At 38.1% G+C, this 18,255-nt stretch overlaps 1 protein-coding gene across 11 annotated transcripts in view; it reads right to left on the bottom strand.

Moving 5' to 3' along the window:
* Window positions 1–18,255, bottom strand: part of LOC121873825 (KAT8 regulatory NSL complex subunit 3-like) — a 38,060-nt gene that overhangs the window by 1,711 nt on the left and 18,094 nt on the right. For 5 of the 11 annotated variants that reach the window (XM_042377615.1, XM_042377605.1, XM_042377577.1 and 2 more), the window contains one exon: window positions 5,711–12,646. In XM_042377615.1, coding sequence (XP_042233549.1) covers window positions 8,687–12,646 — 3,960 coding nt within the window. In that variant the 3' untranslated portion in view covers window positions 5,711–8,686. Of the gene's footprint in view, window positions 1–148; window positions 381–2,780; window positions 2,973–5,710; window positions 12,647–18,255 lie in introns of those variants that run through there. The other 6 variants (XM_042377633.1, XM_042377643.1, XM_042377654.1 and 3 more) reach the window with 5 other exon arrangements.

The following is an 18,255-nucleotide window of genomic DNA, read 5'->3' as shown; positions in this document are numbered from 1 at the left end:
TAACTGTTAATAGAGTTTAAAGTAATTCTTGATGGTAAAAACATTTAGATATCACAAAAATATCTACACTTACCATATATACTTGAGTATAGTGTGAGTTTTCATGATCAAATGACCCTAAATTATAAGTGAAAGGCCAGCCACTCACCTCGAACAGCAGCAATGTGAGTTTCTGTAGCTACATCAGTGGTGGAGAGCAAGATGGGAGTGGTGACTGGGGTGGTGACCTTGTTTATCACAGGTGTACCCAAGCTTGTACCTTGTGCTTCCACCCCACTCAATTTGGTGGCTGTCAGAGTATGCAACAAGGGTCTGGATTTGGTGGAGGGTCGGCCTCTCTTGTTCCAACCCATGGGTGTAACAATAGTGTTGCCCACAATCTACAGAGATACTATTCATTAGACATGACTGAACATTAAAGAAACTGGTTAGTATGGGAAGTAAGATTTCTTTACTAGGTGTTCAGATCTGACTGTATCCTTGCTGAAATAAGGTAAATTAGAATTACTGTATGACCAATTGTGTCACTAATGTAGTCGACACAACACATGATGTTCTGTAGCTGTTATTTTATCATCAGAAAAACAAAAAGTTTAAAGAAAACAACACAAATGAACTACAGTTCTTTGAGCAACACCACATACCCTCTCATCACCACATTTGTTAAGGCCCAGTTGTGTTTTGCTCCATACAGCATTATCTCAATTTAACAAACTAATTCGAGTCACCCCTTTCCGTGAAATCGAACTTTCCATTATTTTCATTTGATTTAGCGAACTAGTTCACTAATTCAAGAATGATTCCGTTAAATTCTGCCGCTTGGGTTTGTTTACATCCGCTCAATCTGTGTTCTGCCGCCACCGTGTGTGTTGTTCACTGCTACCTCTCGGTCTACATCTCAGCCAACTAACTACTGTGGTTAAACATCATGCTGAAAGTCTCTCAGAAAGGAAGTGGTCTGGGGGAGAAAGTCAAAAGAATACGACTGACAATTGGAAAAAAAAGTTTTAAAATTACAGAAACTTTTTAAAGAAACATCCCCCCCCCCCCCCCTGTTTAAGGTAAGCCATGAATAATGTTTCTATGTACATATCATGTGTCTGAGGTGTCTTCTCCATAGGTGTCAGCGCATTAAGCATTAACGGAATTAATCTCGATTAGCGAACTAATTCACTAAATAGAGCAAAAAATATAATGGAAAAAATTCCTTCTGCTAAATCGAGTTTGTTATATCGGATTCTGTTAAATTGAGAGTAAGCAGTAATTGTAGTTTTCACCTGTTAAATCTTGGCAACCCCCCTCCCCCCCAAACACAAGTGCAAAGGATATTGTTGTCTCTGCACTGAAGAAAGTACCATTAATCTAGAGGTAAAAATATATGTGCTAAAGAAATTTGACACCAGAAAATGAGTGCTGGATATTGGCAGGTGCTTGGTATAACAGTTACGATGGCGAGAACATTATGACGCTATGCTATCATAACGTGAAAGTATTTAATGCGTGGATAATACAGAGTGACTGTCGAGAGTTTGGGTTAAGGACCAGGGACCATGCCTTTGAGTTTGATCTTTACACAAGAAAAAGTAAAATACAGTGGTCCCTCGATTAACGAACACAATTGGTTCCACAGAGTCGTTTGTTAACCGAAAATTTCGTTAACTGAATCTATTATTTCAATGGGATATTGGGTAATTGGTTCCAACTCACGGAAAAAGTACATACAAAGTAAGTCCAAAAAACGCATAAAGTCAGAAACACTCCAAAAATCCCCTGAATCGCCCTTAAATCACTATATAAATACATACATATACACTAGGACTCTTAAATCACTACTGTAATGTGATACAGGTGATAAATTTTTATCTCGTGCAAAATATATGACGTTTATATTAAAATTATTCACCGTCTTACAAGGACTCCAGCAATGAAAATTATATTCTCCTAACTTTAGTCTGTGATAGTATATAAGATAAAAACTTTAAGCCTAAAACCACCAAACCCTGGAGGGGGGAGGGAGGGAGGAAGGGTAGGTGACAGTGACATGTTTGACAGTTGGTGCTGAAGGTCTAGTGAAGTATTTATTTGTTTATTTATGTCCTTTAGATTGAGTTTGTGTTTTTTGTTTATAAAATGTCACAGAAGTGACTGGGAAGAATATAATTTACATTGCTTGAATTCTTATAAGATTGTGATTAAATTGAATATAAACATGCTATAGTTTGCACTAGACAAAACCTTAGTAATCATTTTGAGTACATGTACAGTACAGCTTTGCCCTTCGGACAGTGTGTGCATGTAAATGAGTAAAAATAAATGAAGAGTTACATATATTGAGCCAAAAATATTAGTTGAAAAGCTTTATGTAGACAGAGCTTGGATGTCTAAATTTTAGAATGACCAATAATTTTAATATAAAAAATGAAAAAATATTCAAGAACACAACTTTCTTGATATTTACTCCACTGGAAACGAATGTAAACATAGAACGGATTACTGTATTGGCGGACTAGCCGATCAGCTGATTCGCACAGCAAAGCGTGTTTCTCCTAAGGCTTTCGTTAATCGAAGTTTTGTTCGTTAATGGAACTGAAAATCAGTGTGGGAGCTAATTTGTTAACCGAAATTTCGTTAATTGAGGGACCACTGTAATTATTTCATGACTTAAAGAATCTTTATTACTACAATATCAAATTTTATAATGGGACCTGTAGGACACCAAATAAATAATTGTGGCCATGATCACACAATGTCTATGGTATAATAAGAAGCTCAAGAGTTACCTTCCTGGCCTGTAGGTCTGAAGTGTTCGTGGGGTTGGTGGAGACAACAGTCGCCAAGGTTCCTCCTGTCGACATGGTGGCTGGAGAGAACATAGGTGGAGTTTCCTTCAAAACCTTCCCAGACAGGTTACCTAACAGCAGTCCAGTCGTAATTCTACTGCCCCCGACCCCAGCCCCTCCCCCGCAGTTGTCCTGAAGATGATATGATATATATTTACTCATTCATTTTCAAAACTGTACACACTGTGCCTGCTGACAAGCACTGCTCAAGGCAGAAACCTATGAAAAACAGAAGTGTCAATGACAGGGGAACCTGTAGGTGATATAATGACAGCTCCTGTATACTTACACTGGATTATTACCAAGTCTGTGCTATGGAAATTAATTGAGCATCTGTTTTAATATTTTAACTATAAAATTAATGCTTCCTGTTTGGAAAAGACAACAATCTTACTTTCATGTTAGCCAAATCAACCACCCATAAGTCTAGGGTGAATGAGAGTGCAATGTTGAGTCTGCAGCTGACAGTGGTGGTGGATGTACTGCATACATTACCTGAAGTATCTTGGTGAGACTGAGTAAATCAACAATATACACACTTCTGATATGATGATTAATGATAGAAATTGAGGCAGAGGTTTCATAAAACTACCCAAGAGTTTGAACTCAAAGACAACCACTAATTTAATATTAAAAAATATCCTGTAATTATGAAAAAAGAGCAGGAGGGTGATTAATGTACTAGCAAATTCTAAATTGAAAATCAGTGGATCTATGTTAAATCATCACAATTCTTTCATCAGTATAAGTGGGGACCAATGGTGACAACATAATGTAACAAAAGTGGTCTCTGATGACACTTACCATATTTGAAGGGGGGGGGGGGTATATGGCAGTGACGCTTCCAGCATAATAATACATTAATAATTATGTTGTTCCCAATTATTAACAGTCTTTACATTATTTAATCTCAATTCTTTGGAAAGTTTACTTTTCTTTTGACATAATTAATCTCTGAATCAATTTTTTTTCCCCTTTCAATAAGATATTTTCTCTTGGGTTCTTCCTCAAAAGCTAATAGAGGTGATTTTCGTCTGAGGCAGTTATTCTTCTTTTAAGAGAAGAAAAGAACTGTCTTTCTAACACACTGTGTCCTACTTAAATGTGAATGCTATAAAACTGAAAAGGTACAGTTGCGGAAATGTGCTACTACGCCCCCTGTGGTAACGCGTGTTTCCAAACGGTAACATCACAGTTTCACAAGTATTTATGAATGAATGGGTAATGGTCGTGTAATGATGGACGTGATTGGTGGACAGGTTTGGAGACACGGGTTACCACAGGGGGCGTAGGAACACATTCTGCATCTGTACAACAGTGTGAGATGTCATCTGTATGATAAATATACATTAATATGGATACAAAATCTAAGCCACTGTTATACCTGAAAACATATCACATGTAGTTTCTATTTCTCTCATAATACCCCGATCAATATTTACTTCATAAGTAGACTTCATAGTTTTAATTATATTATCTTTTTAAACTACCATACCTGAACATATTCCCATGCCAAAGCCATGCACATGTTTATTGCAATCTGGAACTCCATTACAAACTGAGTGCAAATGATATTTATTTACAAGTCTGAATATATAGTTTTAATTAAGTTACAGTGATTGCAAAAAAAAACTCACAAATACAACAAATCTTATTACCGGGTACTTCTCAACTGAAACAATATAAAAAAAAATATGCCAGACCCCAAAGCATTCAGAAAGAAAGAAAGAAAACACATAGAAGTATCCATTCAAAACAAAGCACAGTAGAAGGATCATGCCAGCTTCATCATGCATGTTGCAACATTCATCAGTAATAGGGAAATTTTATTTGCTCCTTCACCGTTAGTGCGAGAAAAGTGTCTGCACAAATTTAGGTGAACACTTAAAGAATGAACAATAATTATCTTTACTAAGTCTGGAATACTAAAGTTCTTGTTAACAGGGAATTGAATAATTGAGCCTTAAGCTAAAGGATTCCTCGAGAATATGGCAAGATGAACACATTTAATATATAGTACAGATACTGTATTGGGAAGACAGAAAGCAGAGCAGTGATTAGGGAGCAGATAAGCCAACAGTACTGTTAGGGTTTGAAACACAGACCTTGGATCTAAGAGGAAATGTTTAGCATGACAATAATCATTTGCTTGAGAGTTGTAAGTGTGGTGAAAAAATAAAAAAAATAGAATAAGACAGAAGTAAATAAGGCAGCTAGAAAGAAAGACTGAGCAAAAATGAGAGATTCTGGTACAGTAACCTTATGCTACGGAAGTTAACTGTTCGTATATATTGTACCGCTGTAGTTGAGTAAAGACACATGTAGTTTGTCTGACCTCTCCCATTAACTACCAGAAGCCTATGGGAATGTATTAGTACAGTACTGTATGTTAAAAAATGGATGTAATCACTGTATCACTCTCCTCACGTGTGTGGAGTGGAGTTAGATATGTATACTGTACCCAAAGTCGTCTGGTCAAGTGAAGTCTCCTGTCAATTATCTCAATTTCCTCCAACAACAATCACTATGCTGGCATGTTCCACCATTGTGTTAAGTTATATACAGCTTAAGAGATTTACAGTATTAGCACCAATACAGTATATGAAAAACATGAGTACACATGGCTTACTGAAGAAACAAAAAAATTATCACTCATGACAAGTACTGTAATGTTAGTAACAGTACATCTAAGTAATGCCACAAAAACAATATATTTACACATTTATCAACTAAGAACTGAACTATATATATATATATATATATATATATATATATATATATATATATATATATATATATATATATATATATATATATATATATATATATATATATATATATATATATATATATATATATATATTCCTCTTTTCCACTCTACTGCAGGGGTGGTCACACATACGTGTGTGACCACACACACACACACACAATCTGCTCTGTTTTACTACAAACAATAAAAACACCAATTTCAAATCAACAGTGGCAGTAACTAAATAACAAATTTTCCCAGGGTCAAGTTTGAAGGAATGTTCTCCACACTGCACCGACAATGACAAATATATTCCCAATAGATGAGACCAAGGTTTGCTTCTGTGCCATTTGTTAGTGTCATAAACAATATTAATGAATGGGATTGCAATAAGGACCATGTGTGTTGTCTAGATCACCCAAAGAGAACATTAAATAGATGCTCTTGGTATAATATGGTAACCAATATACAGTACATCCAGGACACAAACTAATAAGTTTATAATTCTTACTATCAACTCCTAACAATACTTAATGACTTCTGTTTATGTCTGAGACCACTAACAGAATGATCTGAAATTTGGGATTTCTTGTTTATGGTTGAGGTGAAGAGACAAATAAGCCACAAGGTTACCTCACCAGACCACCTCTAGCAAAGCAAATATTGCCAGGAGTCTATCTGTACTCTTAGGAAGGGCCTGTGTTCTGTATGATCAGTGTAAATTATTAAATGGACAGCAACTCACCCAGCTGCAAGATTCAAGCATTGTTTGGTTGTTGTTTTAAAAGCAAGCCAGCCAACATCTACACCAAGTTTAAGCCTGACTCTTGGCCTTGTTTTACTTGAAAGCCTCAATCATACACCTTAAATCACAAACTTTACTCCTCACATTTGCCAGCTAATAAGGAACTTCACCATAGCAAACAGAGGGAATCCAGGTCACTTACCTATTCCCCTCAACCCTAAAATAGGATTTCATATTTCAATCCTTGTTTTATGGTTTATGGGTCATTCAGCAACTGACTTGAGATTCCAAACAAGCTTGTGATTTTACCCTTTTCATAAAACTGGCATTAAGTGCCTCATACTAGCCTTTTCATGATTTTGTGTGTGTGTAAAGTTTGAGAATTCCCACAGATAAAACATGTTAATAGAAGACCAGAAACAGGTTACAAGTTTATAATTAAAGTGTCGGCTCACTGGCTTTTGAAGCAATAATCAGACCAGGGTTAGGGCTTGTTTCATAAACCGGTCTGACAGGATATGTAACTGTTTATGCAAGAATTTACAACGATCCAACATAACAGTGACCCTGCCTAAGACACACTCACAGACCCCACAACAAGGTAGATTCTGCCAGGGGGTTCCACAGAGGCACATTTATTGATCATTTGTTGAACGATTTAATCATTAAAAAAAAAAAAGTAACTAGATGTGGATATAAATTACCAACTACCGTAAATTATTATATAAGCATAAAACAAAAATAGACAAACATACTGATAATATAAAAATAAAAAAAGACGCCACACAATACCCGTACATAATCTTCTCTGCTAAACCCACAGGGAAAAGTAAATAACAAATTCACATTAAATAATGTAAAGAAAATTTTAAGTGGTGGTGTAGGCACAACAATCCTGACGACTTGATGTTAATACGTTCATGTGTTTCTCGCACTTCCTGATACAATACCTTGGACAAATTTTTTACGGGGTATTCCTCTTTGTGAAAAGTATTATTTGCTATACAGTACATACAGGTTCTCCACAGTTTCCCTCTAATCACCAAGAGGAATGACAAAAAAATTCCCTCAATAATTTTCACATGTTTGGTGTTACTGTAAAGGTTCATACTATATATAGGCATGAGGCACAACAGCTGACTCTCATATCTTAACAAATGGATGAAAAACACTTGTATGTATCATCCTCAACAGGTACATCAAATCTACCCAATGTGAGTGAGTAGTCAAGGAGTCACTTTGAGCACTGACAGTTCAACCCCCCAAAAAAGTTAACAAATAAATGGACTTTATTCTCATTCATGTATCAGTCTAACTCAAGACCAGATATAAACTGCTTGTAACGTCTAGCAGAGTATCACAAAAGTACATGAGCATCAGTTTTAGATAACTTCAAATAACATAAGCTATCAGCAGCACGAGTTATTATACAGTACAGTACGTATAACTAAATAACTTGTTGCATCATTACGAACACAACTAAACACTGTAGATATGAACAAAATTAGAAGTACAGTAGTGTAGTATTTCAGAAAAAAGTAGTGGGTGTTATACAGCGATGTGTTGTAACATTATGGCACTGAGTTATAGCCTTGGCCTTGGAGCAAACTGCCAGTGGATAACGTCTAAATGCCCTTATGACATTTGGGCCTTGTCATTCCTGGCTTTACACCTGAGTAGTGTGGTTATGTCCCTTATATACAGACACTCCCTCATTGTTAATGTGTGAGTTGTGGATTTTCATCTCTTACTATAGATTATTTAACTCCCCCCACCAAAAAATATTAATACAGTATAACTGCAAGCTCTGCTTATCACAACACACATCCACATGGGTAAAAGGTGCCATTAACATGACTTCCTTATCTAGGTCTGAAGAACTATCTCATTAGTTTGCAAGCACAGCCAAGTGTTATAGAGAGAATCAACACACATCACAAAAGACAAACACTTACTGAAAGCCATGCCTCAAATGACAACTTTTAAAATACAAATAAAAAATGTAACAAAGTATTTTATAAAGAAAGTAAAAAAAAATACATCTTATGGCAATTAAATTAGTATGAGATCAGTTGTGTATATACATGTGTGTAAGAACTAATAAAAATTATATATATTTTTTGTATATTCTACTGCCGTCTACTATTGCACACCACAATAACTAAATTAAACTTCTGTTAATTAAAATTGTATTACTGTACTATTCACCTGACAAACTCTACCATATGTAATGCCTCATGCTGTCTTCCTTATAGTAGATTATAATAATTCACCATGTCTGTTTTTTTAAATATATGGCTCACAACAGAATAAGATATGGTAGTCAAATATTTCTTGAAAACTTGACACCTATTACCAAGAAGGTGGACTACCGAGGTAACTATCCATCACCTGACTGTTAGAGCCTGACTTGCAAGACCTGTGGAAGCGATTTATTTTAGCAAGTGTCATCTCTTGTGGCTTTGTAATAGCTTGTTGCTGTTTTTTATGTGACCAGGAGGGTTCACGTTGCAACTGGCCACCATTAAGGTCCTGAACCAAATGCTGGGGCTCTGGTCTTCTAACATGGATGTTCCCCATCATGATCTGCTGCTTTGTTGGCTTACTTTGGGGACAAGACTTGAGAGTAGTTTTTGTACACATATTTCTTAAATGCGGTTCCTCTATGTTTATGATCTTACAATCAGTTGAACAATGTGTTCTATGGGGGTGAGTTTGGTTTTTGAGCTCACTGTCAGCCACTGGAATTTCAAGCACACGGGTCTGACGCTTTTCACAATTTCTAGTTTTTGAGCCATTGAACAAGAGGGTTTGTTGTACAACTGAGTCTGAAATGGCAATACCTGAATGATTACCATCTCTGACAATACTTGTTGTTGTCACTTTAATCAAATTGCTAGCTCTGGAAACACTTGGAAAGTTCATATTCTTGCCTTTTACTTTTCTGTGCCTGAAAGGCTTCACTTTATTATGTATTTTTTGTTTTTCACTTGCTTGGTTTTTGACAAGCTGGAAGGATTTTTTCTTGTTAAAATTAGACTCACTGTCTTCAGATGAGTGCCTTCCCATGTGAGGTTGAGTGGCCTTTTGTACTAATGTAACAGAATTATGGGTCTTGGCCTTAACACTGGCAGGCACATTGTTCTTACAAAGATATTTTTCCCTTCCAGTGTTCTTGCCATACTCTGGGCACTTTGGTAATGCTTTATTTGATATATTTGTTACCTGTAAGACTTGTTCAGAAGATAACTGACTAAAAGCCTCTACATTATGTTCTTCAGCCAAGGTAAGACCTACTGATGAGGTGATTCTAGCTTTATGGCAACTACTGTTCTGCGGGTTAGCAAACACACTCTTTAAACCTATAGTATTTTGAATACCTTGCTTGCAAGTTTTACTGCCATTCTCTTTGTCAACTTTTGCCTGTGGACTGAGGAACTCAATAACAACACCAGATGTAGGATTTTCGTACAATTCCTTCCCAGCTGTTTTACATGTGGGAAAATGATGACCGCTACTAATTCTTGCATCATCTTGAGAATCTTTAACCTTTCGACATATCTTAATCCACTCTCCTCTTGTACTATTGTTCTTTTTAAGTGCATTGTCTTCTTGGTCATCAGAGTCTGTGAGATCAATAACAGGGATGCCAGTGGATGAATCCTGCTCTGATGGAGGGCACCCTTTGGACTTATTTAGAAGAGTATTGCTGACATGTGAGAAGGAATCTGAAGGCAAACATTTTTTTCGGGGTGAATGCAAGATGTTCGCTTGGCTCAAATTCATGGTGTTGGAAGATTCACTACCAGAACAACTTGATACTTGTATTTTGACATTCTCTTGTGAACTGTTGAAATTATGATCACCTTTAACTGTCCCTGATACCTTACAACCTGGAACAGTGATGCCTTTTCCAGATAATGATACAATTTCCAGCTGTCCCTTTTCCTTAATAATATCCTGTACCTTTCCAGCCAAGGATTTTTCACCCATTTCTTGCATTGATGACACAGAAAGACCCTTGTTTACTGGATCAGGTGTCAGGTCTCTCAGATGTGGCTTCAATGAAGTGTCAATCTTATTCTGGTTAGGGGACCATGTCAGGCAGCAAATCTTTCCCGACGAGCTTTTGAAATCTGCCTTGGAGAGCTTGATCTTTGGTACACTCGGGTCAACACCTGTCACCGGCACAAGTGTCACCATCTTGAGTGACTTATAAATATCACTTGTGTCGTTAGCTAATGAGTAATTAGACAAAGATGATGACAGATGGCAAGGCTCAAAAGTATGATTATTGACAGAAGAGGGAGGAGCTAGAGTATGATTATTGACAGAAGAGAGAGAAGCTTGAGTATGATTATTGACAGAGGAGAGAGAAGCTTGAGTATGATTATTGACAGAAGAGAGAGAAGCTTGAGTATGATTATTGACAGAAGAGAGAGAAGCTTGAGTATGATTATTGACAGAGGAGAGAGAAGCTTGAGTATGATTATTGACAGAAGAGAGAGAAGCTTGAGTATGATTATTGACAGAGGAGAGAGAAGCTTGTGTATGATTATTGACAGAAGAGAGAGAAGCTTGAGTATGATTATTGACAGAATAGAGATAAGTATGATTATTGACAGAAGAGAGAGAAGCTTGATTATTGACAGAAGAGACAGGAGTATGATTATTGAGTATATAAGCAGAGGATGAGACAGTCACCCCAGTCATTCCATGTAAGGACACAGTCTCACCCGAACGCTCAAGGTTTTCCCTTGTGTCACCCTCCAATCCCGGGAAAACCTCCAAATTTGACTCCCCACTCATACCAGGCTCCTGAGTACCACTGATGTCAGTGTGTAGACTCCCAGGACTCCAACAGGAGAGGCAAGTAAAATTTCCACAACCACAGTTCATATAACCCGACTCCCCACACATTAAACTAGAAGAGATCAATGTAAAGTCGAAACTTTTACAACTTGCATCTACTTGCACGTCAGAAAGGGTCATCAACTGGTTATTTATGCCATCACTAGACCCACATTCTGGCAGTCCCTTTGCATGCGCCTGGCATGAAAAATTATCTCCCATTATGCAAGCCAAACAAGGACCAGCCACCTCACTTACACTGAGTCTCTGACGCAGGATTGGACTTCCGTCGGAGCTTGTCACAAGGGTAGGAGAGGGAGTAGTGATGTCAATGGAGTCGGAAGTTTGGGCTTCTGATTGATAAGGGTAGGAAAATACATAATTAGACATGCTATCACAACCTGATGCAACCCTAAACCCTTCATTATTATACTGGGGACACACATTCCACATATCATCAACAGTCACACTGGACTTGAGCTGCTTGACACATTCATTACCCATTACAGGTGTTGTGCTAGATGGCCTCTGGCTTGAGGTCCAACCACCTAAATAATGACTATAAGGAGGTTCCATTTGAGACACTGTTACACACTCATTAATCCTTCCACTATCTCTCTCGGTACCCATTAAACACGCATCATTTACATACTGCTTATATTCATTTCCGACCCAAGGAGATGCCCCAAGCTGGCAATAAGACCTACCGGTTTCTTGGTCGTGTACAATAAACTGATCCTGTTTATATTCTACATGAGACTCTGCAGAATCTTTATTCAGAGTGTTACCCTCCTCATCAATACTTTCCAAATGACAACTATAGCCTGAATTTGTCTTGTTGTACCTATCACACTTATCATTCAAATCATTTGTAACTACACCTATCTCAATTGGTTCAAGGGTCGCAGGCACACTGTTTGTGTTGTTCACATTAGTTGAATCAAATGATGAAATGCTACCGACTTTGGCTGATCCTACACAATGATGAGATGCTGATTCAGTCTTTGTAGTTCTGTACATATGATTAAATTGGTTTTTTTTTTTTGGGTACATATTCAACTTGGGTTTTCTACGCCGTGTCCTTGGCGCTCGCCTAGGATATGGCACCTTAAACTGATCGATCAACCCACCACCAGAAGAAGCGGAGGACGACGGTGGAGTTGTCTCTCGGAGGAGACCGGCAAAACTTGCAGAAGTTGTGTGGAGGGTGGATTTGGTGTGTGAGGTGTCCTTTGATGCAGTGGGAGTTGTCAAGTGGAAGCTGTCGGAGGGCGGGGTCGACGGGGAGTCCCGCCGCAATGCTGACAGATGCAGGATCCTTTGATACTTCTGACGTGAGAGTGGAGCCAAAGACCCAAGTGGGATAGTGGCCACAGACGATGGCACAGGTGACGGGATGGAGCACGGTACAGGGGAGAAGGGGGACAGCAGGTCCTGTGTGGTGCCCCCTACTGTTGCCTGCTGGCGTGAGGAAGAGAAAAAGCATGCAGAAAGAAAAGGATGCTAACAAGAAAAGCATTGCAGGCAAGTTGTGCACCCTCAACCACTCCAGTGCAATGTGCACATTGTTTCACAAATTTGTTTACACCTACTGACCTCCCTCCGTTGGTGCAGCTACACCCTATAATCAGTGCCTCTCCAGAACTATGTGTTCCTTGACCATCTACAACCAGCTTGTACTAGTATTAATCACGTGTTCACTGCCCTAATAATGAGCTGTACTATAACACAGCCAACCACCTGATATGCCAAGCAGCTATCTACTACATCACTCCACTACCCTAGTGAACATTTGTACTGTGCAGTAAACCCCTGATACAACAGACTAATTGGGGGGAAGGGCTGTCAGTTAAAGATGAAAGTCTGTTATATCCGGAACCGGAATAATAACGGACTTGGTCCGTTATATACTGGACCAACTTAGTCCAAAGTGACAATGTGGAGTTACAAATGTTGCACAGTAATCCAGTTCTTCTCTTACACAGCTGGTGAAGAGGTGATCACAAGGTGGGAACAGTACAGGCATAGGTACTGTACTACACTGTACTTTATGTATTGTATTTAACATTTACTACTTGTACACTTAAAGATACAGTTATTGATTACCGTACTGTACTGTATTTACACTGTGTACACTTTTCACTACCAATACTCACCATCACTCATTATCACCACCATCACTCATTATCACCACCAACACTCATTATCACCACCAACACCACTACCAACACTCACCATCACCACTACCAACACTCACCATCACCACTAACATTAACCATCAACTGGTGTTTACAGGAAAAGAAAGCATTCAAACTGGGACGATGGAGTGGTGGCCTGTAAGCCAGCAGAATAAACAAAGTTGCTCTACACGTTAATAACACGTACTCGTACAGTACTGGTTGGTGGGGGGTGATGCGTAATAATGACCACTGCATTGCCAGGTGCAAGTGAACAGCTGACTTGTATTATGAATTTCACCATTTTTTCCAGTAAAAAAATAACTTGGGTCACAAACATTCACTATAATATGTGGAAATTAGTCATATAAAGAGTGGCTGTGTCAAGCAAGTTGAATGCTATCGGGAATTTTTTTTACACAAGCAGGAGATTACTGATTGGCTGTGAGCGTACATGGGTATGTTGCTCTCATCGACAGAGACACCGCAAAAAAGCATGACTTGTCGACGAGCCATGAGTGTTGTGTCTTGTAACTTCTGCCGTGTATTATGAATTTTCATTTTTTTTTCTAGTAAAAGACAACCTCAGGAGAGGACCAAAGAGCTCTATAATGAAGCAGTGTTATGCAGGATAGTGTAAAACGGGATATTACTTTAATTATTTATGATCATTTCTACAGTATATAAATGGACCCCAAGTCCGTAAATTTGTACCATAATGGACCCGAGTCCTTAATATATGAACGGGTCAGAGTGTCCGTTAAAGCCAAGGTCCGCTGTAGACGGTGTCATGTCTGGTTTACTGTACAGTGAACCTTCAATAACACATGGCCATGCAAGTGATACACCAACCACGTCCTCACCCTATCTAGTGAAGAGTTGTCCACAGCCATCAAACTGATACTGAACTCAAACCTCCTGTTCACTACACCTCTATACTGTACCAGTGAAGATTTGTACTGTACCTACTGTACATGATCATATGTATGATCCCCTCAACATTTTATCACTGCCCTTCCACACTTCCCTGATAAGCTGAATTGTCTAGCAAACAAACTTGAAGAAGATGGATTAACTGACTCATCTGCATTGAAGAAAACGGTTACAGATTTTTATGACACACGTGTTCAGTATTTAGGCCAGTGGTCAGGTCACTTGCAGGACTTTGCACATATGCAGTGGGCTTCATTCAAGCAAATACCAAAATGGCAAGACGTTGAGAAAACAATGGATTTTGCTGCAGAAAAAAATTCTATGATTTTGATGCTGAGTTATTTGACGAGTTTTGCTGTTACAAGTCATATTTCTGAGGAAAATGTGTCAGAGTGGAATGCAGCTAAGTTACCTACAGACCAGCGCTGGGTAGAAATGTTCACTCACTTTCAGGACAGAGATATTACCCACCAGAACATGTTAAAATTGGTTGTTTATTCTGTGTCTTCCTGGAACAAATTCATCCACTGAATGTATTTTCTCTCAAATGAACAAACTGTGGACATTCGAAAAATCACAACTAAAAGACCCAACCCTCAAAGCCTTACTAGTCATGAAAGTTAACTTGAACCAAACCTGTCTGGAATTCCACAATATGCTATGATCAACTCCAGGGATCTTAAAACAAATCTTATCCAGTGAAAAGTATGAGCATTAGAAGGTAAGTAGGCAACTACCATTGTTATGTACAATTGTTTTGGTTTTGGTTCAAGTATAACTGTAATCGGTATTGGTGTATGGGTTGTAGTGTTTTTCTTTCATGGCTTTGGTATATCCCGCTTTTAGCTCCAAGACATATGGTCACTTTATTCATGTTATAATCACCATCTGTCCACAACATATATTCTTGACCTACCATCATACATAACAACAACAGGTAGCATGCATTTTGTACAGTCAAGATGCTATGCTTATAATATCAGCAAGTGAAACTCACAAGATATAACCCAACCTTATGGTCCAGCTGATGATGCTTTATCAAGAGATAGTACTTTGAGGCAAGGCATTGCTTACAGAATAATGAAAACTTCTGGCAAAAGCATAAAATATGCAGCATATATATTCTGGAGGAGATGGTGAACAACTGCACTTCATCATGATTAATCTTAAAATTAATCTAAGCTCCACACGTACTCAGAAGAAAGACAAAAACCACCCAGAAAGTTCAAAGCATATTAAAATCCTTGTGCCATGCTCTTCAAAGGTGAGGCGCTCCTCCCACTGCCATTCTGTCTGGTCCTTGAGATATGTTATGGACTGCCAGTTAATTGAGAACATCCAAAAGAGGGCAACCAAATTACCTCATAAAGCAAGAAAAATAAGAACCCCTTCAACTGCCTAGCTTATACTACAAATGGACAAAGGGTCATGTATTAGAAGCTAATAAGCCCCTTCAAGAACATTACTCAGTCAAGTGTTCATAACAGGGGCTAGCATAAGCCAAGCCCACCCCACTGGCGATCACAGTTTCAAGTTAAAAAAGCCACAAGTACAGAAAATTATCAGCTGACTATTTTGCAGGAATAGCTGTAAACTCTTGGACTAGTCTGTGATGTCACCAAGTGCTAGTTCATTTAATATAAGAATTGACCAATGCTAGTGCATGTTCAGGTACATTCTAGGGTACAGTACTTACTAACAGTGCATAACAGAGCTTGACCAGCTAGATAAAGTAAAAGTAAAGCGTGAGTAATGTGGCTGACTGGGGTACCTTTGGATGTCACTGAATAGTTTTCTCTCCTCTCTCTACCTTATTCAACAAAAAGGTTTTACTGCTTTCAGATGAAATTTTTACACTTCCACACGTTGTACAGCAAGAGTGTGTAAACCTCATCTGTGAAACCAAGAGCTAACGTTTTCAGATTCTTGTCAATTTCTTCTGATTCCATTCAACCACTTTTTTCTAACCATATAAATCAATTAACTTCTTTTCCAATTTTCCATCTCCACTTGACCCAATCATCACACCATGTCCACCAAGATATACCACAATGCCATAACATTTTGTTTTCCATGCTCCAGATCTCTCAAATGGCTTAGTGTTTTTACAATAGAACCCATCATTAACAATTGTTAAATGTAGAATGCTTAATATGAGGTAAACCACTAGGTGCCCCCTTGCATCACATTTGAACACCAAAGCAGACACTTTTTTAATTATCGGTACAAATAGTCAAATTCACTCGAGAAGTAATGAAATATTAAAAAAAACAAAACAAAAAAAACAGGACCATTATAGCAATACAAAGTATATGAAATATCTAAAGATGCCAATTGCTGCCAAGACAGCTAAGCACAAGATGAAATATTTTGCTGAGGTGTTGTGTTGTGTATCTGGTGTTGTGATTGATTGTTTGGCAAGTAGTATCCCCCATTAATAATTTACAAATGATTATTTATATTACAACATAAAAATATACACTAATGTATAGACACACAAGGCACAGGCACATACACTATAAAAGTTACACTCCTATATACAGTACAGTACACACAAGCATTCCTCCTATGTACTACACATATACACATACAGTCTACTGTACTGTACTGTAGTCACACACACTAATACATAGACAAATTTGCACAGTCATATTATTCTTTACTCCTATTCACAACTGCTAGCAATGAGGGTACAGTATACGTAAGTCCTACATATAGTGTCCAATTCCCGCTCTGTAAAAGTGGGTTGGTAATAGGAAGGGAACCTAAATACAGTAGTCGTGAACTTGGTTCAAATCTGTCATCAGGTAATCAAGGTTAACCAATGCATGTGTGGAAAATGGCTTTAAAAGGGTGGTGGTGGTGGTGATGACACACTCTAAGAGATAAATATATATTTATACATGGAGAGCTACACAGTTACATCTTAATCTACATTAAATCATGTACACAACAGAATAAAAATATATTTTAGAGACCACATATATAGTGGAACCATACAAGCACGGACACACTCATTTGCACAATGTTATCATGAAAACATACTCTTAAACAAGCAAACATTCACTCTGTTATATCCAGCACCGCTACACACACAATCACATGAACCCATACACATACAAACTTACTCGCAGAGACCCTGGAATAATGTTACAACCCCACTGAGGTGACCTGGTGGTGTGTAATGTCTGTGTGTTGAGTAGCTAAGTGGTAAGATGCGGTCAGGTCACGTTATCATGTCCCTGGTGACCCCACACATCATTACTGGGTCAGAGAGATGACCTGACCACAGCCTATCTGTGAGTGGTGTGCTGGATAGCAGTCATCTCCTTTCAATTACACAATATCCTTGGAAATCCAGAAATCAGTTACCTGGGAGCCTCATAAAACCAGCGAGTTTGAAAAAAAAAGCCTTATTCTGGAAAGTCATCAACTGGTTTCATATTTGGCAGGATTTCCTGTGATGCTGAAGACTTGTACCACAAAAAGAGCATAAGTTCAAATCTCAAACACTCTAGACATGTGTAAAATACAGTACTATACCTGCACTAAACACTTCATTATCGAATTTCAATGTTTTAGTTGTACTGTAATGTATTATATAATGTTTTAGTCCCAGAATGGAGTGGTAGATGCCAATTTTTGCCTGGCACAAGGACTATGTTTTCTTGTATATATTTTGGTTATGAATAAGGTGGGCTAGTGATGCTTATGCATGTATTCAGAGATAGTGGCATTTATACATGTACTCACAGCTTGTGGCATTATTAAGTGTACTCAGAACTGGTGGTATTTATACTGTACATGAACTGGTGGCATTAGTATATGTACTCAAGAGATGGTGGCAATTATTCATGTACAGGTCTCTTCAAGACTTACCACCCCATATCAGTCCTCCCAGCCTTGAGTAAGATACTGGAGAAGCTAGCATGTAGTAGACTAAATTCCTTCTGCAATGCC

Source organism: Homarus americanus, unplaced genomic scaffold (genome assembly GCF_018991925.1).
Source record: "Homarus americanus isolate GMGI-L3 unplaced genomic scaffold, GMGI_Hamer_2.0 scaffold55640, whole genome shotgun sequence".
NCBI lineage: Eukaryota > Metazoa > Arthropoda > Malacostraca > Decapoda > Nephropidae > Homarus > Homarus americanus.
Note: the sequence above shows the minus strand (reverse complement) of the source record. Positions and strands in the feature narration are given on the sequence as shown.